This window comes from Zootoca vivipara, chromosome 1 (genome assembly GCF_965207765.1).
Source record: "Zootoca vivipara chromosome 1, rZooViv2.hap1.1, whole genome shotgun sequence".
Lineage (NCBI taxonomy): Eukaryota > Metazoa > Chordata > Lepidosauria > Squamata > Lacertidae > Zootoca > Zootoca vivipara.
The window spans coordinates 61789511-61814272 of NC_142582.1; the positions used below are offsets into that span (position 1 = coordinate 61789511).

Sequence of the window (24762 nt, forward strand, 5' to 3'; positions counted from 1 at the left end):
AAGCAGAAGTTTTTTAAATATATTAGTAGCAGAAAACCATCCAGGGAGGCAATTGGACCCTTGGATGACCAGGGAGTCAAGGGGATGCTAAAGGAGGATAAGGAGATTGCAGAGAAGCTGAATTGATCCTTTTCATCTGTCTTCATGACCAAAGATATGGGGCAGATCCCAGTGCCTGAATTCATCTTTGAAATGGGTGTTGCATTGGGTACTTTTAAGTCCGCAGATATGGAGATTGATCCAAGGGACAGGTTGCATATTTTTGTTAGAAGATCAGCATTTTCACATTTGAGTTCTTTGAGAAATTGCTTATACTTCCCACTCCACCTCTCTTCCCTCTTGTCTCCTATCCATCCATGCCTCAGTGGAAGCTGCCCCGGCCTGGTGATTTGTTAGTTCTTGGTTTGTGTATTAGGCCTAGAACTTCATCTCTCTGAAGGATAGTGGTTCAATAAAACAGTGCAGATGGTTCAAGTAAGGGAGCCAGTCCACACAGCTCAGAGGACTGGGGCATGTAAGAGTATAATAAGGGAGCAATGGAACAAGATAACCAATTCAGAGAGGAACAGAGGAAAGAAAGTGAGCGAGGGTTAAATTCTCATTAAACAGTTGGGTGGAAATCAACCCACATTGATCATGCCTGGTATTATGTATGCAACCCGGAATAACTAAGTGAGGCACAATTACTTCTCAATCTTTCTGTATAAATCCTTTGCTAATCATGAATGGCGTTGGATTGAAGGTACTCCAGAACAGCCCTTCCTAAAATGGCAGGCCAGTAGAGGAACTTGAACTGCACACCGCAATGAGGAAGACCATTTCTGGAATCTCAATTTGGCATAGCAAAATGCTTTCCCCTCCACTCCTCTTGCTTCATCTCCATCCGTACTTCTTTCTCTTCATCCCTTCTCAAACAGAATATACTAGGCCCTTTATGAGGAAGTGTTTTTTGGCCCTTTAGTTGATGCACCACTTAGTACTTTCTGAATGAATTCCAGAGGTTCTTGGAGGAAGCAATCCAGACTAGATGGAACTATGGCAGAATGCAGTTTATCAGCAAACAGAGTGAAGAAGCTGTCCATTAACAATCTAGGGTGGACACTTGTGCAATGCCTAAGAAGAAGAAACACAACACAAAAAAGAGAACAAAATAGGACATTTGTTTGCATTAAATTTGCATGTGCTAACTCACACACATATATGCAAGTGCAGAAGCATCTTCTGTCATTTAACTAGAAGTACCTCTCACATGTTACCATAGTGGGAAAGAATGTGCTCATGTGACTTGTGTGCCGGTTCAGTCTGCTGTCTGGTGCTTTTCATGGGCAACTTTTTATGACTCTTTATCTTTTAAACTGGACTTGGACCTGACAGCCTTTCAAATACAGGACACATTCAGAGAGAGTCCTGTCTTCTGACAGCCCTTCAAATTAGAGGATCATCATTTGTAAGGCAAGACCATCCTCAAACAATCCTCAAACAATTTGGCCCATACTGCCTGACTTCCAAATTCCAGTCAGTAGCCAAGAGAGGCCAGTTTCTTTTTGGGGGGGGGATTCCACTCTGTTAAAGTCCACTGTCAGCTGTAAAGCATGAAATATAGTTTTCTATGTGGACATTTGCCAATTCTTGCCCTCCTCAAGTGGCTCTGTGTGTGGTTTTTGCTCCTTATAGCAATAAAATAAAAAGAGACCAGCTTGATCGCTATTAAAGCAGTCCGTGTTGCTATGCTGTCAGAAGTGGACAAACCTTATCAATACTGCATGTGCTGAACTAGAAGAAGAAAAAGACTTTGGACCCATGTTCTAGCCTCTAAAAACTGGCTTGAGGAGTCGGTGGTGGGTGAGCGCAAAAAAGAAATTTTGCCAAGGGTAAGGTGGGGAGATAAGGAGAGTAAAAGTCAGCCAGACTTGCAGTTGAAATTATTCCAAATGATAGTGTACAAAAGCAGAGAGAGAGAATTGTATAACTATAACCATGTTAACAGAAAAAGTCAAATGGTCACATTTAAATGTTTTGGGTATGAATGGCTAATTACTTGGCCCTAAACCACAGAGCCTAGGGCTTGCTGATCAGAAGGTCGGCGGTTCAAATCCCAGTGACAGGGTGAGCTCCTGTTGTTCGGTCCCTGCTCCTGCCAACCTAGCAGTTCAAAAGCATGTCAAAATGCAAGTAGATAAATAGGTACCGCTCCGACGGGAAGGTAAATGCCATTTCCGTGCACTGCTCTGGTTTGCCAGAAGCGGCTTAGTCATGCTGGCCACATGACCCAGAAGCTGTATGCTGGCTCTATCAGCCAGTAAAGGGAGATGAGCGCTGCAACCCCAGAGCCGTCCGCGACTGGACCTAACGGTCAGGGGTCCCTTTACCTTTACCTTTAATAGATAGAAATATTTCATTGTTTATAGCAATAGTGAGTAAAATATGTGCTTTTGGCAGAAATAAAGGTCTTTGAGCCATAATCACAAATGCCCTGTCATGTGCCAGGACTGAGGACTGATTTCCTCCTGCCCTCCCAAAACATTACTTGTAGCAAGATATTTGATTTCAGTTCTCTCTTACAAAAAACAGCATAACTTACTTTACGACTACTGACACTAAGATACATCATTCAAGTAACCTTCTGAGCTGAGTAATGGAAAATGATGGCCTGCAATGCACTAACGTTTTACCCATAGCTAAAAACCCCATAAAACTACTTGAAACGTTTTAAAAAAGTTGTACAATGTTCCTTGTATGAGGAACTAATTTTTGCCTGATTGTTCTGATTCTTTTATGTTTTTAATTTGTCTGATTGTTTTTATGTATGTCGGTTTTATACTGTTTTATTCTTGGTTGCAGTACATTATGGGCCTATGGCCGAAATAAAGTTTATCTATCTATCTATCTATCTATCTATCCTGCCCTAAATGATGCCCTTGGTTAAGCCAGGAATGACAAGATGGCAGTGACCAATTTTAACAGGGGGTGGGGTGTCTGTGTGCTCTTTGCATTTTGGAGGGAGAAGACATTACCGTATTACCCACCTGTTGTGTCCCTCAGGATCTCTCCAGCTGGCTGAGATTAAGAAAATGGCTGCAATTCTGGAGCCAAATGAGACCACCATCCCGTGTGTGTGTGTGTGTGTGTGTGTGTGTGTGTGTGTGTGTGTCTTTTTTCACAGTGAGGGGTATCAACTGTTTCAGCTTACCTTCTCCAGACAGAGTGGAGTCAGTGACAACCACAGATACAGACAAAAATGTCAGGGTGACAGGCAAACAGCTTGCCCCTCCGCTTGGTGAGTATTTGTGTGCATATGTTTGAAAAGGTGAAATATTATCACTGGAATTCTCTTCTTGTTTTGAGCAGATCCATGGACCACCAGCGAGGCAGGCTTTGTTCAGAGAAACAAAACTGCAACATGGGGATGCTCAGGCATGTGTGGTTAATGGATATCAGAATTTCTCAACATTTAGCTTTGCCTCTGCCCCACCAAAAAGGGGGGGGAATGCTTGGAAGAGAAACTGGCTTACATTTTGCACCCTTTCCCTTTGTGTACACAGATTGACACACACACACACACACACACACACACACACACACACACACACACAAAACCATGTCCCTCTTTAAAAAGGGGGGGGGTGTTTTGTGATGTGTCTCATTTTCTGAAACAAACTCATGGACTGTTATTGCTGCGTCTCCTCTCTCTCCCCCTCCTTTCCTCTTCCTGTCAGCCTCTCCATTTTAGAAAGCAGGGGGGGGCGCTTTTGTTGCTTCTAATATAATACTGAACCTTTATTGTTTTGTTCTCTAAATCAAAGTAGCAATGTGAATGACAGGTGTGCTCAGGGAGCTATTTAGTGCCCCCGATAATGTTATTAAAATGCAGCTGCCCCACATATCCGTCTAGGATCATGATGCCAACTTTAAAATGCCGCTCTCCTAGCATTAATAATGTACTCATCCCTGTGGTATCTGAATGCTTTAAATATGCTGGGAATGTAACCCAAAGTGCCCGACAGCTGCTGGTATTGTCTTTCTCCACAATTCTAATTACTTGCAAGCATGCAGATTAGCCACATGTATGTGAATAGGCTGTCACAGGGAAGGCTACCTCAGGCTTTGAAGCTGAATGCCAGGTATGCTTGGTGTAAATATACAAACGGGTGTTAAATAGCAACTGTACACCCTGGTTCCAAGTTAACATTACTCCTAGGAGTTAGCTGTCCTGGACGATGATTTCTTCAAATCAGGAATACAGGGTTTATTTTACTTTGCATATTTCTGCCTTCGAGACCTATTAAGCCATGGATTGTTCAGGGCCAGTTCACAGAGCAACCTGTGGGCAAGGCTTCATATGGAAAGAAGTTTCCAGGTGAACTGTAGCAGCTGTCCATTTTGACAGCCACTACAGGCACCCATGGAATGCCTCCTTGCAGCCTCTTTGCCACCTACCAACTCATCTATCCACCCTTCAGCAGCACCGTGTTTGTTATTTTTCAGCAAGTGTGAATGAGGGCATCACAATGAAAGCAGTGAAGAACATGTATTTTCCAAAATATAATGAACATCTTCCAAAATGCCAGGGCATTACTGTGGGAAAGGGAACCTTCCCTGAGTATTTTGTAAAGGGCTACACGAGCACTCAAGGAGAGTCCATGGCACACAGTTAAAGGACATACCGTAGCTTCCTCCAAAGAATCCCAGGAACTGTAGTTTATTAAGGGCACTGGGAATTGTAAACTACAGTTCCCATGATTCCTTGAGGGAAGCCTTAAGCTTTATATTTGCTCTAAGTGTACGGTGTGGGTGTGTTAGAAATATTCATTATGGAATGTACTGATAAGAAATAGAGGGTAATTGTAATTATAATGAATGGTAAGGAGAGAGGGGGAAGTTCTCTTCTTTATTTTCTCTAAAGAAAAGGCAATAAAGCAACAAATGAAAAAGCACTCCCCCCTATTTCTTTTTTAAAAAAATCATAATGGCATGGGGAGGTGGTAGAAGCCAATAGGTTCTGTCCAATAGTAACTGTACAAAACCACAGTGGTGGTGATGGGTGCTGAGATCCCAGCAACTGTCATTCATATTGGAAGTAAAATATATGCATGCTCTACAACTATGACAACCCAATTAGCTTTTAAGTAAAATTCCAAAAATCCGCGTTAGGGCAATATCTTTATCAGGCAATGGAAACAGTTCAAAATCAGTGTGCAGAAAAATAGTGTTTTGGAGAAGGCCAAACATCGCCTTCAGTTGGTGTAATAAACATATTCCTCTAAAGTTAATTTTGGAACTTCCAGAGGGATAGCTGTTTTATCCAATGATATCCCTCAAGAAAGAGCAAACAGAAAATGAGCAGAAAGTGGGTAATGCACATACAAAAATGTTCAAATTGTATGTGGGCTAATTGTTATGGCTAAGTTTCCCTCCCACCAATAACAAGGAATCTCTAAATTGCAGAGCAATGAGGTCTTTGTTTACAGAAATGGAAGACATTGCTACTTCCTCTGTGTTCAGCTACATACAATGATTCCATATTTGAACATGTTGCATGTAGCTCACAGAAGTGCTTACAGTATGCTCATGCACACAAAAGGCTAACAAGCAGTGGAACAGCATCTAGAGTATGCTTTGGCTAATACCACATCTGCCTGAAATTAAAGCCACTTGGTTTCAGATTCTGAATTCACTCTTCAGTACAGGACCTGTCCATTTCGGTGTGGGGTTATGTTGGCAAAGCTTTGAAGTTCACCACTATATATGAAAAGAGCTAAAGAACACATGGACATCCAGAGGGTAAGAAGATTCAGGACAGATAAAGGAAGTTCTTCATGCAGAGCAAAGCTAAACTATGGAACTCACTCCTATAGGAGGCAGTGATGGTCACCAACTTGGATGCCTTAAAAAAATGGACACATTCCCAGCAGATAAGGCTATCAATGGCTACTAGCCATGGTGACCACTAGCTTCTTTTTGAGGTTTCTCCATTCATTTGAATGAAAGGGTCTAATCTTCAGAAGCGTTCCTTTAAGCAGGCGAATCAGGTTCCTTCACTGAAATGAATGGGGATACTCTTGCAGGCAGGGGACCGCCATAAGCACATTAGAAGTCCTATAGCAGTAGACAAGCCAGAGATTGAAGCAATGATATTCTTCTAAACTTTAGAATCCAGGGGTTTCTAAATGTTTTGAAGATGCTTTGCCTGGCTGGAATGTGTCCTCTTCCTTGCATGGATGGAGAGAGATGTGTTGGGGTGCTGATGTAGAAAGCTCTTACTTTTGCATGAACTGCATGTTGTATGGGTAGAATGTTGCCTACTGTACAAAAAATAAGAAGCACATCATTCCACCCACTTTTGCCTCTGGCCCTGTCACTGGCATGTGGTCTTTGGATGGTTATCTAAGAAGAAATGCAGCCCTTGAGCTGATAAAGGTTCCCCACTCTCATTATAGATAATCAATACAGATGCTGCTTAAGTAGATTCACAGGGTTTTTATTCGGTTACTTCAAAGGTGCAATAGCAAAGTGCTTTTCTCAACCCCCCCCCCCCGCCACCTTGCACAGCCAGGTCTTCCTCCGTTAGTTGCAGTAGCTCTCTAGATCATAGAGGGAACAGGAGTTTTGACAACATTGCTGCACAATTCCTCTCTTCACCTTCTCAAAGTCCTGTGGTTGGAATGGCAGTGCTTCCACTTCATTTTGTAAAGGTCCATTCCCTGTTGGATGGAGAGAATACTCAGATTGAAGCATCTTTGAAATGTACTCTATCTGTGCATATGTCCGCCAGAAAGTTTGCATTCCTATCTTGCTCCAGCCATTAAAACAGCTTTCTTGTAAAGTGGAGCAAACATGTGCACCCAGAAGTGTTTCATTTCATTTAACCAATCAGTCAGCTTGAAGAGGCAGCCGAGGTTAAGATAAAAAGGGGGATTTCCCATTCTGCCATGTGATCCACTGCAGTATATACTTTCGGAACACTTCTGGCTTCATATTCATGTCTAACTCATCTCTGCAATGGCTGTCCTGGACTGCTGCGGTAGTTTGAGCTGGTTAACTAAAAACAAATGGCATATTCTATATCACGGTCGGAATGTTATTCTCCACATTGTGAGTCTTTTTAATGAAGTGAACCATCAGCAAATTCCCACATACAAGGAGCAGTGAGAAACTGATGGGATGCATTCCACTCTGACCACCTTTCAAAATATGGGCAGACATATCCCTCGGAAGAGCCCCCCAATGTGTGCTATAGCAGGTCTTTCTCCATTGCTAAGCTGCCATTGTGTCTCCCTCTACTTCAAGGGTGGGGAACCTTTGCCCCTCCAGATGTTGCTGAACTGCAACTTCCAGAAGCCCAAGCAAGCATGGTCAGTGGCCAAGGATAATGGGAGTTGTGGTTCAGCAACTTCTGGTGGGCCAAAGGCTTTCCACACCTGCCTTATTTCAATATATAACAGCCTTGGTTCCTCAGTTAATGGGAGTAGGGGGAAAAACACTTGATACATAATATATAATACAAGACAGAATGCATCTACTGCAATAAAAAGAATCAAAGTATTGATTGAAAGGCCATTGTCCCCATGTGGAGGCTAGTAAAATAAAAATGCTTCAGGGGGTAAGTGATAGATGCTGCAATCATTACATTCAAGAGCTCTTTGCCACGTATTTTGGCTTGGTCACATTCAGCATTCCATTGGTAAGGGTGCAGAACACTCTTTTTGCATGGAACAAGGCTTTCAAATAATACATTTGCTGTACGGACAGTCTCCATTTGCATGCTACAAAAATTAACATGACTAAAAGTAACAAGAAGAACTAGGAGAACATTTAACATGTGAGGATGAGGGCTGAAGGCTAAACTGAACATCTTTTTCAAACACAGAAAAGAGTTAACTATGCAACCAAAATTAAATGTGGCTTCAGAGACAGAACTGTGGAAAAAACAAGTTCTTTGAATATTGAGGCCAGTGTACATATCACAAACAATTGAAACCAATTACTTATTTAGATTTGAGAAGCCAAATATGTAACCAGTTCCTGATTGATCAATTGATCCGAACACTGTCTTCACATTTCCCTTACATTTCTAATTACAGTATAAATGGTAGAGCTTTTAAAACGAGCATTGAACATTCAGAGAGAGCAGATTCCTGGAATACAGGGTATACTGTGAGTTCTGTTCACTTCTCTTCCCCCTCCCCTGGACCAGCCCCCACCACCAACACTTAAAGAAACACACAACACTTTACTTTTCCAAAGGATCTGAGTAAACATGAGATGCAGGAGAATTAATCTGACCTTAGAAAGCATACAGAGCTGAAAAAGGAAGTGGGAAAGAGTGCCAGCTCTTCCAACTTCCTCCTCCATCTCTATGTACTTTACATGAGAGGATAAGGTTACCACACTCAACACTTCATGAGTGAGGGAGCAGTAGGCTTGGAGACTTCATGGGCACCAAGGGAAGACCTGAAGAGCTCTTTTCAAACCTTGTTCCCCTTACATTAATTCTTTAAAGTGCTGATGGGTTCACCATTATGTTGGAACCGCTTGCCTGGGAACATCAACCATGATATAAATATGGGTGTATGCTGCCCAGCCCCCAACACAAGATTCTCTGCATCTAGAGTTAAGACTTAGTGTTTAGCCACACTTCCTGTTGTCCCACTGCTTCCCCCTGGGGGAAACCGCTCTTTAGCATTCAGTCGAAGCAAACGACAATTCAGGTTTTCTCCGGGTTGATGTTTGTTCCAGTTGAGCACTAAATATGAGGTTTTCCCTGGGGAAAGGAGTGGAGCAAAGGGAAAACTACTTGGATCCATGCTTTCTAGGCACAGGACAAGTGGAAGTGTGGATGAGCCCTTCCTGAAGATACCATAGTATAAAACACTTTGATGCTTTTTAGGAAGTTGGAAAAGTTACCTAGGGGCTGTTCAACATTCCGCCGTGTTTTGGGTGAATAGTAGAAACCCCGTTCTCCACATACAAGGTAGAGTGCTTCCACTAGATGGGAGCCACATAGGTGCTGATTGGGAACAGCATAACTAGTAGTAGGAGCTGAAACAGCAAGCAGCGCTAGGAGAGGCAGAGATCTGATCCAGAGAGTCATGTTGATGAATGGGAGACCTTGGAAAGAGAGAGAGGTAGGAATAGAGAGGAGAGAAATAAGTTGCTAGTAGATTAAAAAAAGAGCTTCAGAATGATGGCAAATGTAGACATTACACATGGCAAACAAACTCTAAATGGTAATACAAATTGTTAGTAGTATATATCAGAAAATTCTGAAGCTTAAAAATCCTTTCCTCAATATGTACCCACTTCACTGCTATGAAACTGGCAATTTAAAAAGTGCTACACAATGATGGTTCCACACTAAAAGAGAAATTGATCTTTTAGTGTGGCAGCACCTATTCTGGAAGTCCTTGCCCATTACTATTAGACAGATGTCTTCAATTTACTGTTTTCAATGCCTGCTAAAAACCTTGTTTAGGTAAGCCTACCCAGGCATGTAATTATATTTGGCTGTGTGTGTGTTTTAAGAAAGCAAAATGGTTGAATTTATCTACGCTAATTTTATTATGTCAAACGTTTTGGCTCCCGAATGCCACAGACTGGGTAGTAAGTGTTCTGGTTTGTGAATGTTCTTTGGAACCTGAACATCTGACGTGGGTTCTGCAGGTTCTGATTGGCTGTAGGAGCTTTCTGCAGCCAATCGGAAGCCGTGCCTTGGTTTCTGAACTTTTTAGAAGTCAAACGGACTTCTGGAACAGATTCCATTCGACTTCTGAGGTTTGACTGTATAAACTAATTTTTTTTATTGAGCAGCAAACTTTTGCTAAATAAAAATAATTAAAACTTAAAATTACTCTAAATCTTATTTTTTAAATGAAGTTGATCTTCACTATCTTCCTTCCCTTTACAAAAAGTTTTTGCTGAAGTGGTAAAATACTAATGGCAATAGGACTCTGATTTTACCTAAAACATTGAGGCCATTTAATATATATTTTTGTACACTTAAATACATTTTATATGTCTACCTAAACATGTGACAGGGCACACTTGACAAAGCACACATCTCCAGATGTATGCGTGGTAGGGGGCTGAGAGTGGCATAGCCCATAAGAGAACATAAGAAAAGCCTTCTAGATCAGGACTACGCACCTCCCTCCCCCACTTTTTTTAAAAAAATCTCAACATACATCAGTTCACACTGGTTTACACTAAATTGCATTTGCCATTTTATGGCCCGTTCAAGTTAGCTTGGAGAGATCCTTTTGGAGCTCTGCACCATTCTCATGGTACCTTTCCCGATCTGTTGTGTACACTCCAGTTGAGTTTCTAAACAACTCCCAAGCATTTTGGAGTGATCTGACCTTGTTGAGTTCACCTTTCAACTCCTTTTGTACCCCTTTGGGGAACTTTCATCTTTTGAAATCAAATGTAACTGCCCACTGCTATATGTGCACACGGCACAAAGCAGAAATCAGCAAAGCACAGCATGTGAAAGTTCCCCTGAATATGGGCACCATCAAACTATGTTGGTTGACAGTCAATAGGAATTCATAAATTTTGAAAACAGAATTTACATGTCTCTGCACATGACTTTGGGAGCAACCTGTTAAGGGTGCAAAATGCTTTGAAGTCTTCCGTTTATCCAGCAACAGGGTGTTCTGGCTGCAGTTTCAGATGTTGCAAAAGAAGTGTGACTGTGCATCACTTGGGGTTGCTTCATTGCAATTTCTGAAGTCAACCTTCAAGACCTACTTATGACCCTCCCCCATGAGTGCAACACCCAAACAGGGTTCTGAACTCCCCAGTTTAAACCCAACTCTTGCTGCATCACAACAAAAAAGAAATGGTGGAGGTCATGGACTTACCTAACAAAGATGAGTCAGTGGTAGGGTTGAAGATTGCCCAGAGACTAAAGGAAATAAGTGACTTCCACCTTGTTTCCTTTCGATATTTATAACCCTTTGGCTAGTTCCAATTGCATAAGATTTGGGCACAGCTCCACCTTCCCAGCCTAGTCCTAGACCATATTTTTTGCTGGCCGAGCACATTAAGTCCACTGTGTGCCTAGTCAACAAGTCTTAAAGATGGGGGGAAATGGAAGCTACAGGTTGCAGTTTCCATCTCATTAAACTGGCAACCTGCATTTGCTTCACGGAATCCTTGCCTTGAGTTGCTGTGACCCTTTTAGTAGAAGAGATAATGGGGCTATTAAAGCTCCACAATTACACGAATGCTGAGCAATAGACAGCGCTGGGATTGGGGTGGCCACCAATGTGCCAGCTGTTTCTGAAGTGCAGAATTAAGTAAAAACAAACATGTTAACGTGTTAGGTTAATTTCACCCCTGCTGGGTAACAAGTGATGAGGCAAAGCTGTTGATGGGACACTGCTATAGCCAGGTGTTCAAGAGGAAAGAAAACACTTCGTTATAGCAAAGGATCACTAAGATCACATTCACTGCCTACTTGAAGTAAATGTACAGAAACAGAGATGGAGATTTTATGCAGGGAGCCAGTGAGCTTCCCTCTTTTAACGATATCATTACAGCTTTCATTTCATGTGGCATAAGTAGAAGAACACCACCACCACCCCTGGTACTATGGACACTCAATGCAGCTAAAGTACCGGGGACGCCTGATTTATGGGTTGCATTTAGCTAAGTCCCACTCACAGTACATTCAATGATATTAATGAACCCAAGTTAATCATGCCTATTAACTTCAGTGGATCTACCCTGAACACCAAATGCCACCTCCTGGGCTGGATTTAGGTATCCCAGCATGCTTGCAAAAGCCAGCAAGAAGAAGAAGAAGGAGAAGAAGAGGAGGAGGAGGAGGAGGAGGAGGAGGAGGAGGAGGAGGAGTAGTTTGGATTTGATATCCCACTTTATCACTACCTGAAGGAGTCTCAAAGCAGCTAACATTCTCCTTTCCCTTCCTCCTCCACAACAAACACTCTGTGAGGTGAGTGAGGCTGAGAGACTTCAGAGAAGTGTGACTAGCCCAAGGTCACCCAGCAGCTGCACGTGGAGGAGCGGAGATGCGAACCGGGTTCACCAGATTACAAGACGACTCTCACCAGTGCAATGGGCCTTTCCCCCTTCTCCTCCCTCTTCCCCAAATCCACTCTGGAGGGTGGGGAGAATCCATAGAACAGTGTGCATGGGGAAGGAGAGGAGAGATCTTTCCATCTGGCTAGCAGAAGTGCTTGAACTGATAAAATGACCCTACTAGTGAGATGTTGAATCCCTACTTATGTATTTAAAGAGCCATGCATAGATGGCAATGCTCCAGATTCAAAATAAGTGAATGAATGAACAAACTTGGAGGTGGGTGGAGATGGAATGATAATTTTATCCTTTGTATGTTTTGCAAGAAAGTTATCTGCTTGGTCCAGGGGAATAATAACATTAACTTATTTTACAGGAAAATCAGGAAAGTCATTTATGGCGAGTTAAACATTAAGGCCAGGTTCCAAATATTCACTTCCATGCGTCAAAACCTTGCTTCCCCCCTCTGCTGCCTGCATCGCTTTGTGCAACTTTGAATGCTGCTCTGGAGGGTTTCCTGACCACTCTAAGAGCAGATTTCAAGGAAATGAGGACAGAAAATCCTTACTGCACACAAGCCTTTGAATCTTGGTCAAACGTATTTGGTTGGCTCCAGATTAATGTTAGCTGAACTTAGGTCCTCTTGAAATCAATGGAAGAGGGGTTCCAACCTGCATAAAATATCGGTGGAGGGGGTCAGATAAGCCTCACTCCACATAATCAATCACAAGTTGTGTGCACACATACCCCATTTGAATGACAATGCCCATCAACTTGGGAGAGGCAGCCCCCTCAAATATTTTATTGAGAGGGCCAAAGGACTCTAGGATGGCTCCGATGCAATGGAACAAGTTAGTCATCATTCAGGTCCCATTGATTTCATTGAGAATTAAGTTCTGCTAATGTATAATGAGATTCAACATAATGTGAATGGGGAAATGATGAAAGCTTATGTGGTTGCACAATGGAAGTGTTTGGCATCCGTCTGTCTCAAGAGACAATGGAAGAGCACACCATCACGGGTAAAGCCAAACTGTTGAAGAGTTGCGGTGCCTGCTGTGGCTGCAGACACCAATATGGGAGAGATGTCTGTGGAGCATTTGAGGCACTCTAAAATGGCATATAAGTGCTAAGAGTTTTATCTAAAGAGGTTTTCACTCTTCTGTGTCAAGTATTCTTTGCAGTTGCTGTCCAGTTGTAGCCAGCATAGACAATGGTAAGAGACGATGCATGTTGCTGTCCAACAACATCTGGTTCTTCAACCCTACTTTAAACCCATTAAAATAAAAATGTGACCTTGACCCTAGGGGGGGGGAGAGAGAGAGCATTCATATATGCATGATCATTACTTGATGACATTACTTCTAAGTGATGCCTTATGTGTCCGAAACAGCCCATCATAGATCAAGTTTAGAGTTTTCACATCAACTCAGAGACAGTGTTATTAAATGGAGGTAATTATTTACATATTCAACCCGAAAGCCATTGAGTGATGCCACTGAATGATGAGATATTGGGTATAGTTTAGGCTTCATCAAAACTGAAACTCAACTGGAAGACCTATTTTGCTGACTCCCAAACGGACACAAGGACTGTTAACCTTCATATTGCTCAGTTCATTAAATAAAATGGAATAAAACTGAAAGCTCACTTTTATTCCCTGTTTATCCAACAACACTTGATGGGTACAACATAGCAACAATACCCTGAACTATTTCACAGCAGAATCACAGTCTTGTTTTTACAATCGTTTCCAAAACACATAGTGATGAAGGAGAGCTTGAAATTTTGAAATTAATATGAACCATAAGTTCAGCTGTTTTGACCAAATGCCTTTATGATAGCCAAATACAAAAAAAAAATCAAAATCAAAACACATTTATAACAAGCCCCCTTCAAACAAAAACAAAAGAAGAAAAGGGAATGGAATTAAATGTGTGTTTCTTATCCAGAGAGTTTGCATCACCAAACACGCAAATAGACTTCCTTTTAAGCTAACCAGGTTTTTCTGCAGAAATTTGTAACGGATTATGTGCGGCCTGGACAGCCATAAACATCCTTTACGACATAAAGTTTAGGTGATAGTATCAGTAAAATAAACCAATTCAGTGACATTACCCTTAAGGGTTGTTTACATGCTGCCAGGCTGCCAAGTAAGGAGTTATGAAGAGTTTCAGGGTTGTTCCTAATCAACAGCAGCAAAAAAGAACCTCAAATTAGTTTATGTAGTCGAGGAATACGAAGATGCTTATCTATTGATGATGGAAAGTTCCACCCTACAGCCTGCCAAGGCAACAGGACAGAGTGCACCAAATGGACTGGAGCTCACGCTCATACCAAGACCCCAATCAGTGACGGTGAAATTTTTCGTAGGGCCAGAGACGCCAGCTTATGAGGGCAATTGGGGGGACACTGCATATGTGATATCATGACGTCCTGATATCACGTATATGAGCGTAAGCTGGACAGAAGGTTCATGGGCTTTGGGAAGGGAGCGCCAGACTTTAATACTCTAATTTAAAGGTAAAGGTAAAGGGATCCCTGACTGTTAGGTCCAGTCATGGACGACTCTGGGGTTGCGGCACTCATCTCACTTTACTGGCCGAGGGAGCCAGCGTACAGTTTTTGGGTCATGTGGCCAGCATGACTAAGCCGCTTTTGGCAAACCAGAGCAGCACACGGAAACACGGTTTACCTTCCCGCCGGAGTGGTACCTATTTATCTACTTGCACTGTGTGCTTTCGAACTGCTAGGTTGGCAGGAGCAGGGACCGAGCAACGGGAGCTCACCCCGTCGCGGGGATTCTAACCGCCGACCTTCTGATTGGCAAGCCCTAGGCCCACAGCGCCACCTGTGTCCCTTTTACCTAATTTACCAGGGGCATTTAGAGGACCAGCCTAGTCCCCCTAGTCCATTGACTGCATGCCTCAATGGCAGAGACCCCTAAATCAGCCCTCATTCCTTGCTGTGGCATTTGAGTCATTTGTACAGTTTACAGCATATGTAGTCAGCTCATATTTATCTAGACAAGAAATTTCTCCTGGTTCTGAGAAGATAAATGGTTTTCTGTTCATTTATTTGGGTCCCCACCTGAAACAATGGCTTCCCCACTCCAAGACAAAAACTGGCAAGTGCTCATGGGTCTAGAAAGGTTAGAAAACCCTACAGTTGACCGTATGATTCACTAAAACACAATAGCAATTGATGTCATCTATTAACTGCTAATATATACAGTGCCCGTATAGATAGCTATTATTGCTTACATACAAAGAGTCCCAAAAGCCTGTCCGATTCAGCATTCTGTTTCCACAGTGGTGAACCAGATGCCTATGGGAAGCCAGTGTAGTGGTTAAGAGCGGTAGACTCGTAATCTGGTGAACCGGGTCCGTGTCTCCGCTCCTCCACATGCAGCTGCTAGGTGACTTTGGGCTAGTCACACTTCTTTGAAGTCTCTCAGCCCCACTCACCTCACAGAGTGTTTGTTGGGGGGGGGGAGGAAGGGAAAGGAGAATGTTAGCCGCTTTGAGACTCCTTCGGGTAGTGATAAAGCGGGATATCAAACCCAAACTCTTCTTCTTCTTCTCACGGATGGGACAGAAGTACGACAGCACTGTTCCCACTTGTGTTCCTCACAAATGGTATTCAGAGGCACACCAGCCCTGATACTGGAGGTAGTACACCATCTTGACTAGTAACCATGGGTAGCTGTATCCTCCACAAATGCATCTATTTCCCCTTTGAAGATATCCCGGTTGATGCTACAGGATAAGAAACTGGACCTCCTCAGCCATCCCTGCTCATGTAAACTAATGAGTCGGGTAAGGAGAAAATCTCTCAGCTCACCCAGGGCTATAAAAATAACAAACAAAGTTTACTGGCTACTCTCTACAACTATTATTTGATTGTGTGAACATATCTGAAGTTTCACAGATGCAGCCCAGGACAGCTGTTGACGTAAATGCACTCTGGCCCAGCACCAACCATCGGTTCAGGATTTCCCCAGAACTTCAGCTGTTCATTGAAAATATTTCTCCAGAAGTCTTGTTTTTTTCTTCTCATGCTAACCATATTGATTTATCCAGTTGAGCTTTGTTTGAATGATCATTGCCACAATGCTGGTGGGTGTTCTGTCAAGGATCTTAATGACTAGCATGCTATTATAGTCAGCATTTGAGTTGATGGATATATCAGTGGTAAATCTGCAGATGGTTCACAGCTACGGAAATGATACCAGTGCTTCTGCAGGCACACTTTGTGTGTGTGTTGGCTGAGCAACCTTTTGGGTAGTGACTAAAGGTTTACTCTGGGTGCAAATGGAGCCCCACTGGTTGTGAGGTCTGGCCCAGCACTGGGACAGGCAGCAGCTGTGGAAAAGTCTGGCTCTGTCATGAGCACTAAAGCTAAAATGACCCAAGTCAGGCTGATGGAAACCAGGCAAGAAATTGACCAGACTAACCTAATGAGCTGGCTTAGCCTCAAGGCTTTTATAGGGCCTGTTGTGCACCAATTGCCTTGTGGAGTCAGCTGAAAGTATGACAACTGAGGGTAAGGGAGAATCAGCTGACTCCTTTTAGGCTGGAATGGCAGCCCTTGATCTATAAACTCTAGTCTGTCTGACCTTATGAGGCACCTGAGTGCTAATGGCTTAGGAGGTAAAGAGCCAGAGTTCGGCTGCTGGAAGCCCTGGCTTGAGATCCAAGATGGAGCCTTTTAATTAATGAGTGGCTGGTTGGCAGGTAGGGGTGGGTGAAAATGGTCAATTCCAGTTTCTCGCTTTAACAGTCTTGAGTTCTGTTCTGTACATTTCCACATCAGTTTGTGCAAATACTCCTAATCTTTGTATACAATTCTGCTTAATATACAGTAGTCACTTTTACAACACAGTTTTTCATAGTATGATGTATTTTTGTATGCTACTTTTACTAATATATGCATGTTTACGCACACTTTATTCTAGTATATGCATTTTTGGACACATTACATGGCTGTTAGAGGCACAGTTGTTAGAGGCACCAGGCAAAAACGTTCCTTTTTAACCAGGCCTTTGGTTGATCTGATTTACATCCTATGCCCTTAAAAAAATGGGGGGGGGGGCTATTGGGTTGTTGTTGTTGTTATTTTTATTAGGTATTTCATGGTTTTATATCTTGATTTTATTCTGTGAACCACCCTGAGACCCCCGGGTATAGGGTGGTATAGAAATTCTAACAGCAGCAACAACAACAACAACAACAACAACAACAACAACAACAGCAGCCCACATAATTTGGGGGGGGGGTCACTTGGCACCTTCACCCCTCTCTAAATCCTCAAATTGTGCCCCCTCTGTGAGTTCTTTCCAAAGTACTGTGCCCAGAAACTGTCTTTCAATAAAGCTCAAGGTGCAATAAATAAATGCTAGGGGTTTTAAACCAGTTGTCTGATTCCTTTCCTGCATAGTTCTGCAGACACCTCTGCTTTTTAATCCCTTTATAGCAACCACAGGATGCCTGATGGAGTACTTGAATATGCTTTGGCATAGGAACCACTTTCCTGAGATTGCAGATTTGATGGGAAGTCGAATTGCTAAGGATATAATTGCTGCTCCTTTTGCCCATCCTGTTGCATTGCTACTTCCGATGGCACCCATAATGTAAAAAGGCACTGTATAAAAACAAATCCAAAGATGTGCTTTACAGACAGGGCTCTGAGAGAGCAGGAAGAGGGGGATAATAGCAGTGTTAATAGTCTGGCACAGAGACAAGAAAATGTGGGGATGACAAGTAGCAGAACTACACTTCCAGGTCTTAACTGAAAGAGAGAGAAAGAAGACAAAGCACCATTGCCCAATGCAAACACTGGCCTGCAAGCGCTCCAGTGGGAGAACAGCCTTTACCAAAGGTGTTGTGGGCTTTGAAGAAACTGATCTCAGGATCAGGGAGTCTCAAGCAGTTCACACGCCCTGGTGCTGAGGGGCGGAGATCGCTCCGGCGTCCCCGCCCTCGCAGGGTGCAGTATGGTTTCCGTGCGGCAAAGCTGCACGGCGCCCTGCCTACTGGCCCAGCGCCCTGGCGCCCTGGCGCCCTGCGCTAAGAGCCAGCCCTGCTCAGGATGCAAGGGGGATATGTGCTAAGAGGAAAGCACGCTTGGCAAATCCACACCGTGATCAACTCCCGCCTGGAAACCAATGTCCCCACTGTGGAAGGACGTGTGGATCCAGAATTGGCCTCCACAGTCACTTACAGACCCATTGTTAAAACCGTGTTTATGGAAGACAATCTTACTTGGCTATGAGTGATCACCAGAGAAAAAGAAGCTGGAGGGCGGGAGACTGTGGGACTCATCTGCTCCCAATTCCAACTACCTCAGACATGGTACAGGGCCGGTCCTACCATTGGAAAGAGTCAGAAAACAGACTTGGGACAGCGAGTGGCTGTGAGTTGTTGGAAGACAGAGCTGTGTGGGCCACATGGCCTACCACAGTGCTACTCAAAGTGGTAGTCCATGGACCAGAGCCAGTCTGTGAGCCATTGGCAGCCAGTCTCCAGTGAGGAGGAGGAGGAGGAGGAGGAGGAGGAGGAGGGGAAGGAGAAAAAGAGGGAACTGTATGCCTGCCTGTTTAGAGAGCAAGGTCCCATAGCTGCTGCTGCTGCTGCCGCCCAGACCAAGTTGAATGGTGGCAGGAGCACTGGGGTTTGTGGCCCATCAAGAGAGGAAGCGAGGAGGAACAGGAACACATACAAGAAGTGGGAAGAGGCCATTGGCTACTCAAGAGGATGCAGCCCAAGAGCTCCTGGCTGCTGGGTGAAGGCAAAAGAAAGATGGGAGGAAGAAGCCATAAGCAGAGGAAGCAGAGGGAGAGAGAATACTGAGCCACCATAAACTTGCAGTTGTTCAAGGAGTTGAGAGAGGCAGGTTAAGGACTCTTCTCAGGAGATACACCCACTCGCTCTTATTTATTAAAATGTTCCTCTGAGCACTGCATAGTAGCTCAAAACATTGGATGATAAGCTGTGCCATCCTTTTCAGAAGTCTGCCCTTCAACTTTCACAGAGTTTGTCTGAGAAATCAGGTCTGCTTGCCCTAAGTTATTTTATCTGCATATATTATCAGCTAGTTTACAATTCAGCTGTACAACCGCACCTGGTCACATGCTCTGTTGGACTGAGGCCATTAAAAAATAGGAGAAGGGTGCATGCTTCCATGTAGAATATCATAGTTTCAATCCTTGCATTGCCAGTTTTTGTTAAAAAAAAATCAGTAGCAAATGATGGGATAGACCTTTAGCTGAGATCCTGGAGAACCACTGCCTGTCCAAGTAGAAAATACTGGGCTATATAACCTTATGGTCTGGTTCATGAAGGTAACTTCATATATTTATGGGATGTGCAGATACAACAAAGGGCAAAAGCCTTAGACAGAGATAGGCCAGAGTTCTGCCACAACTGGAATTGAAATTCTTGCTGACTCTGAGCTAGCCATGGAAATAGCATGCAAAGGAGCTTTTGAAAACCCTGATAGTCCAGGGAACTGGGTGTTCATTCCTTCTGTGAGTCCTTTTTGTCATTGTTAATGTCTCTCCTTTTGTTCACTTTAAAAAGGGGAGCTGAGCACATGAATACCCTTTTTGGATGGCCTTGAGGTATCGACATGACAAAGAGGGTGTCCAGAGAGAAATTCAGTGCCATTTAGCATTTTAATTCAGTTTACCTAATTTTCAGTTCCTGGAACAATGCACAGTCCAAAATGCAGTTACTGGTACTCTTCAACCTTTGCACATTTTTGCAGTTCTCCAACCACCCCCAAAAAGATGTACAAAAATATATGTGGTAGGTGAAAGTGTACGTAAACTGCATACATTGATGATACATTATTTTCCATGTATGCTGTATTAGGGGAAATTGCTTGCAAATTTGTTTCTGTTAGGGAAATTTGTATATAAAATTGTTCATCCAGAACAGGTAAAATATGCTGAAAGTTTGTATTTTTGTGTTTTCAGTATACAAATGCTGCAAACAAAAATATGCTTATATGTGGTTAGACCAGCCACTGCCACTCAGCCTCATCTACCTCACAGGATTGTTGTGGGGATTAAATAACAACAACAACAATAAATTTTATTATTATTTTATTATTAAAATTTTATTTATACCCCGCCCTCCCCGGGCTCAGAGCGGCTAACACCAAATATAAAACAACTGGTTAAAATACAACTCAACAACAAAACTAAATATATCAAAATTAAAAATTATTAAAAATTAAAAATGCAGGAGAGGAAGTACCGTGTGGATCACCTTGAGCTCCTTGGAGGAAAAGGTGGGCTATGCATGCAATAAATAAATATAATAATATAAATTATGTATTACCATGATCACATCGAGAGACCAGAGAATGCATCTGGAACCAGCAATATCTTGCAATTGTGAGAACCAAAAACAGGAGTGGCATTTTCCCCCAGATTAACTATACTTGGAGAAAGGGTTGCCTTCACAAAAGCTCCATTGGTGTTTCCTGACCCCCATATATCAAGTTCAGTCCAGAAGCCTTTTATCTGCTTTATACCTGTTAAAATAATCTCAAATAAAAACCACTTGTACAAGCTTTTGGTGGGTTTGCTTGAGGTCTCATTCACATCTTTCTAGATGAACTTTGCTTAGACTTGGGTTCAACTACGATGTGAGCTAGATGCAGAAACCCAGAAATGCAATGACAGTCTCACTTCTATATTTCTGAATGATCTGCAAACTGGTGTGTGGTGTGTGTGGTTTTTTAGTTGTTGTTTTTTTGTAACCCTGAATTTCAGGATACAGATTGACTGTCCTCAAGCAGCCTATCTCTTGATGAGGCTTTGACATTTCCTGTCTGATGATCTTCATGGAAAAAAATAGGGAAGGAAGAGAACTGTGCAGTAAGCAATTACATTAGTTCAGCAAGTACATTATGTAATTGTCATAGAGCTTTGGAGCTAAATCTTTTTGTAGCTTTTATTTAAGCCAAGCCAGCATTGATGCTTTTACAGGTCTGTGAATTTCACATTGATAAGATGAAAATAAGGAACCTGGTCTCCCTCCCCTATTTATTTTTTAAGAGCAACCAGTTGGTTGATATTTCAAATCCTATAGAATATTATATGGTTTTGCCCAATTCAGTGGTAGAGAACACACTTTGCATCCAGAAGATCCCAGGATTAATTCCTGGCATCTAGGATTGGGGAAGGTTGCCATCTGACATCCTGGAGAGCTGATGTCCCTGAACCAGGTGAACTGGAAGAAGTTATCTTTCCATGTTCCAAAGATTCAGAGCCTCCTCTTCCCATGATCCACCAAACATTCTGTCACCAAATTGTGATACAGAACATGGACTTGTGTCCCTTGCCCGAGTCCTCACGTGTGCTGAAGGGTCTCTCTAGGTCATGCCCTAAAATTATATATATAATATTTTGATTGACCATTTGTCATAGATGCAAGGGGGTGAATATGAATTCATAACACAGTCATACCTTGGTTTAAGTACGCTTTGGTTTGAGTACTTTCAGTTTAAGTATTCCGCGGACCCGCGTGGAACAGATTAATCCACTTTCCATTACTTTCAATGGGAAAGTTCGCTTCAGGTTAAGTACGCTTCAGGTTAAGTACAGACTTCTGGAACCAATTGTGTACTTAAACTGAGGTACCACTGTACTGGTGGCAGAACCTCCATCCTGTTTTCTGATCCCTTCTGGCCCTCAGTGCCAACACTGTTTGAGGCACTTATCAGGCACCGACACATCTGGTTCCTGGAAGCTCAGAGATCATAGATTTGCGGGAAAACAACACCAGAGCCAAAACGAAGCACCTGCTGGTTGTAGGATCTATTGGTATAACAACCAGGAGGAACGAGGGCTGGGGAGCCAAATAATCTCTTTCTTTGCTAATTCAAGTTAGTCACCATGCACTATTTCCCAGCTGACAGACTTCAGGTTCCCTGCTTGCATCTTCTCTCCCCCCCCCCCCCGTAACTCCAGGTTGAAGAAATAGCTTCTCTCACCCCCTTTTCTGTGGCACCCCTGTGGGACTCAGGAGCCCAGTTATGTCACCCCTTGCCTGCAGGGTTGGGGCACCTCTTGCCCTTTTTCAAACACCCTCCCTTGTGGAGTGTTCCATCAGCCTCCTCTCCCCTTTCCTTGGGAGTCTTCCGGGCAGTCGCAGCTGTTGCCCCTGGTCTCTGATCTGCCTCTTTGCCCCAAAGAGAGGTGCCTCCTCACAGTGCCCCACAGGAGGCTTGGAAGGAACCCAACGGCCAGCCCCAAAGGCACCATTCACCTGGAGTGCTCGTAGCCAGGGCTGCTGCAACAAACTGCTGTGCAAACCTCTGGGAGGCAGAGATGCAAGAGGGCATCAGAGGAGAAAGGGAAGGAAAGAGGGACAGAGGCCAGTGTTGCCTGTGGCACCCCCGACAATCATTCAAGGCACCCTGGTTGAAAACCACTGCTGTATACTTTTAAGCTTTTTTTTATTTGTTTGCTGCCATTGGGAACCTTTAAACTTTTTCTCGCATGATGTGTAATTATTTTCAATGGGAATTATATTCACCCTACACATGTGCCAACTACCTTCAGAATGTAGTTTGATGCCATCTTCCAGGGCAGGGCAGGGAGACTTTCTCCCAACTCCAATCATTTAAATGAAGAGCCCAACAATTGTTGGACTCTAGCTCCCATCAGCCCCAGCCAGCAGTTACCAGGGATGATGGGCGCTGGAGTCCAGCAGTTTATGGAGTACCATTGGTGGCCCATCCCTGGATTAGGCAATCCTCAGTGGCTTTGTTGATAACCTAAAACCTTTTCAAACCCTTCTCTTAAAATAGTGGCAAAACTATTGGAGAGTGATATGGATAAGAACCCTGGATTTGTGGGTTTCTGCCTGCTGCAATGAAATGCGGGTTATAGAAGCGAACCACTTTCCAGAAAGGAAATGCTGTGGTCACAAAAGGACAGGCTGCATTTGTAATGTCTATTGGTCGGGGCATCTCTCTTCTGTGTCTGCACCCTCCATAGATGTTCTCCCATTCTTTTATCTCTTCAGCCTGCTATCTCATGATGCCCTGGTTGTTATCTTCCCCTCTTAATGGAAGGAGAGAGGTTATGAGCTTGTTGTGAGATAATGAGGAAGCATTGCAATTGAAAGCCTTGTCTCTGCAGCAGGGGAAGGGGTGCTTTGGCCTTCCAGATGTTTCTGGCTCTGCATGTCCCATGGTCAGGGGCAACTAGGGTCAGGGCAGTCTCGAGCTTTGCCTACCGGCACGGTGCCCTACCACCCCGTGCTACCGGGACTCTACCTAGAGCTGGCCCTGACTAGGGTTGAAATCCAACAACATCTGGAGAGCCACAGGCCCACCAGCCCTGCTCTGTGGTAATTGAGTAGCTCATTCATGTTTTAATAAGAATTTCTGCTCAAATAAGAAACAAGATTTCTATGCAGATTAGAATGTGCAATATAACACCTTATTTATTTATTTGAATGTTTCTAAACCGCACTTTCATTTTTTTTTTAAACAAAATACAGCAAGGCAGAATGCACTGTACAAAATTGCAATTGGAGCAATAAAAACATCAATATAAACCTCAAAAAAGCAACAACAAATACTATAAAACAACAGAAACAAACAAAAAAGTAATAAAATCAAAAAGTCAACTGAGAGCAAGCATATGCACACACAGTCAGAGGCAGCAGCTCTCTAAATGCAGAAGAATAATGGTAAGTGGTAGCTGACTGAAATTTGGGGGTGTTGTAAGGTAACAATTAATGACAATGCACTAGAAGGACTTTCCGGTATGTCTACTTATGTATGAATTGCACAATGAAAAGTGCATCCAGGGAAAGCTTCCCCCTCTCAAACAAATCTGATGATGGTTAAATACCAGCAAAGGAGAGCCTACCACCTCCTGAGGCAGTTCTGTTCCCTGAAGCACACATTTTATTATTTTGAATTAAAATTCTGGGGAAGGTAGTTATTCTGCCATTAGGATATCAGTGATGACCTGTGACAATCAACACAATAAAACTAGTGCCACTCACAGATGCATGCATTCACTTTCTCTGTTCCGCTAAGCAGCTATCCCTAGCTTTTAGTCCCCATGGGTCGTTGGGGTACAACCTCCATCATTCCCAGCCAGCATGGTCACCAGTTGGGGTGAACTTCACTAGCATGTGTCCAAGGTTAGGGGAGGCTGTTATTAAGGTCTCTGGTCAAACAGAGTTTGCAGGCTTGAGTAGTGATGCAAAGACATGCAAAAGCTGTTGGATATGTTTGCTCAAAAGAAGATCCTTGATATATCCTTCAAACCTCTGTAGGGCAGGGGAGGACTCCCCTCCTCTTTTGTTTTGTTACACGGAGTAATTATCAAGTTAGAGGAGGGTAACACTTTAGGGGCAACGGAACTCCTTGCCTTTCTTTTTCTCTCTCCCATCATCTCATTGTTTAAAGTATGAGCCTCCCAAGGCCATCTAGCAATAACAATTCCTGCATGAGTGGATTATTTGGAGCAGTTTAGCAATAGATGAGGATTTTCAGAGGCAGCCCAACAACTGGTAGGTAGACTTAGATTATGAACTTGTCAAGTATCTAGACAACGAGGTGTAAATCCTTCTGATAAGAGCTGTTAGTATTACAAAGGTCATTGGGATGGAGCCAGAGGCAGGCTGGAGAGGGGGCTGCAGTGGAGACCAGCACACAAATCTCTACAACCTCCAAAGAGAGCAA

At 43.3% G+C, this 24762-nt stretch overlaps 1 protein-coding gene across 1 annotated transcript; it reads right to left on the reverse strand.

Moving 5' to 3' along the window:
- Nucleotides 1-6478: 6478 nt before the first annotated feature.
- INS (insulin) lies at nt 6479-10954 on the reverse strand. The gene is made up of 3 exons (XM_035123834.3): nt 10860-10954; nt 8905-9108; nt 6479-6701 (listed from the first exon to the last, which is right to left on the reverse strand). Exons 2-3 carry the CDS (start codon nt 9089-9091, stop codon nt 6565-6567), a joined length of 324 nt encoding a protein of 107 aa, XP_034979725.1. The 5' UTR covers nt 9092-9108; nt 10860-10954; the 3' UTR covers nt 6479-6564.
- Nucleotides 10955-24762: the final 13808 nt, after the last annotated feature.